General features: G+C 39.7%; 1 protein-coding gene across 1 annotated transcript in view; it reads right to left on the bottom strand.

Annotated features, from left to right (window-relative positions):
* LOC119591302 overlaps positions 1–2,279 on the bottom strand; it is a 21,918-nt gene that overhangs the window by 2,428 nt on the left and 17,211 nt on the right. The window contains exons 8-10 of the mRNA XM_037940029.1: positions 1,981–2,157; positions 603–710; positions 61–206 (exon numbers count right to left, since the gene is read on the bottom strand). Coding sequence (XP_037795957.1) covers positions 61–206; positions 603–710; positions 1,981–2,157 — 431 coding nt within the window. The remainder of the gene's footprint in view (positions 1–60; positions 207–602; positions 711–1,980; positions 2,158–2,279) is intronic.

The following is a 2,279-nucleotide window of genomic DNA, read 5'->3' on the forward strand; positions in this document are numbered from 1 at the left end:
GTGTCCATATACATATTCATTTCCTTCACTTTTTGTGTACAGCCCAATCTTGACCCTTACTTAAAGATGTTCTGTTCCAGGGCAAAGAAGGTGTTATATTCGGGGTTGGACGGACTGGTAAAATCTTGCTGTATCTTGATGAGGATTGGATCAGGATATAACTTATCCGGAAGAGGTTCTGATCCCGCGTCCTCGCGCCATCCAGCCTGGAGGAGGGTCACGGGCTTTAGTCGTAAGATAGACTCAGACTCAATTAAATACGTTTGGGGATGAGTGACAAACCTTTCTAAGCTTCTTTTGTCCGGACTATTTTTCTTTTTAATACTGCATTTCATTAGGCTTTGGTGTTATTTAATTTTGCTCAGAATCCAATGCCTCGCATATTTTCATTTTTGAAAAGATTTATCATAATTGCAAAATTGTAAATGAACTTAAAATAATGCATCTTCTGTAATACGTCTTGGATAATCTAACAGACGTGAAAAATAAGGAGAAACATAACAAACAAAATGCATGTCTCTCCATGAATAACCTAAATGAACATAATAACTACAATATCTTAAGGAGAAAAACGAAGCAAAAAGCAACAAGGAAACCTTTACCTCTAGGAAATAGACCTCGTACGTTAGCTTTTCATCCAGCGTTGTATTTCCCACAATCTGGTCGAGTCTTCCAACCCAGACGTCGCATGGAATTCCTCGGGCCTTTTTCTGCAACGGGCAGGACTGGCTAGAGCTTAGCGTTGTTAGTATTCGTTTGTTAGTACGGGCATGTATTTGTGGGTTGATAGTATTTGTTTGTTAGTACGGGAATGTATTTGTGGGTTCCTAGTATTTGTTTGTTAGTACGGGCATGCATTTGCGTGCGAATGTGTGCTTGTTTGGATGTGAGGGTGAAGGATGAGTATGTAGGTGGGCGGAGTAAATTCTTGTGAGTGTGTTTGTTAGACGGTCTATGTATGCTTGTGTGGATGTGCGAGGGAGTATGTATATGTGGACATGCAACACACGTACTAATTTAGTTCCTCTCCCTTTCTTTACCAGTCTCCTTTTGTTTCCTTACTTTTTCAAATTTTCCGAATCGCTAGTTTCCTGTTTATGAAGTATCATTATTAATACCTATGAAATAACCACCTAACAAAACTGAAGCAAACTTTTAGATATGGACAACTATTATCATTACACAACTAAACTTTACATTCGTGACTTAACGAACGTCAAATTATTACAAAAAACGGGTAAAATGCATCGTCTTGGGGATAACATAATATCGTAGTCTTTCAGGCAAAGAAAAACTACATCCATTGATATCAGAACTTATCTGCAGGAGCGTGACATGACGGCCTATCATTGTTATTCTCTTAAAAATGCACAATATATCAATGTATTTTTCAATTTCAATACATATCTATCAAAAGTACATAGCTTAAATATGCCGTGAGTTTGTCTGTCATTATGTCCACACAGCACAGTGCTTATTGCTCGTTTCGGAAGTTAAGTTTGTTGATGGTGTGACTTGCGTTTGTCTCAGTATTCCGGTGAAATGATCAGTTAATGAAATTGCTACTATCTCAGGGATAACACTAATTTCAATGAAGTGCATTAAACATGAGTCCGTCACCCTTTCAGCCACCCTTCCCTTCACCAAAAGGTAAATCCCTTCGCACCTTTAAATGTACAAAATACTGTAAAACAAGATCCAGTCAGGTAGAAAATACGGCGACTGGCCCTGATTCATGCGGTAATTGAGAGTGGTCCGAGGTGAAGTTAGATAATTTTGAGGGATGTTTTGGATTTTCCTCTTTCTTCATCATCTAAACAACGATTCTTGGCTCCGATTTTTTTTTCAGCTTTATTTTCTTAATACCTGCTATAATCGAATTCGCCCATAGCCCCTCAACCTAAACCTCACCTTTCCCCACGGTTTATCCTATACCTGTTGGCTGCGGGTGCGGCCATTTTGCAAAACCAGGAGTCTAACCTTTCCATAATACGTGAGGTTGGACGCTTGGCCGAGACCGAAGAGTGTCAGTGGGTCCTTTATGGTCACTTGGCCACTTGGGTCAACGATGGTGTCATATCCAGTGTCTGGGATGGAGATGGCTGTGCAGTTCCCGAGGCCTTTGTCGATTATGTACTCGACGCCGCTTTTGAAGTCCTTTTGCAGACAAAGAAAACGGGTAAGAGCGGAATCGTGGAAGGTATGGCAATATTATAAAGGGTGATCTATTTAGAAATGCTGTTCATGATTTATTAATCTATTGTCATTTATTCCATGTA

Source organism: Penaeus monodon, chromosome 28, assembly GCF_015228065.2.
Source record: "Penaeus monodon isolate SGIC_2016 chromosome 28, NSTDA_Pmon_1, whole genome shotgun sequence".
Lineage (NCBI taxonomy): Eukaryota > Metazoa > Arthropoda > Malacostraca > Decapoda > Penaeidae > Penaeus > Penaeus monodon.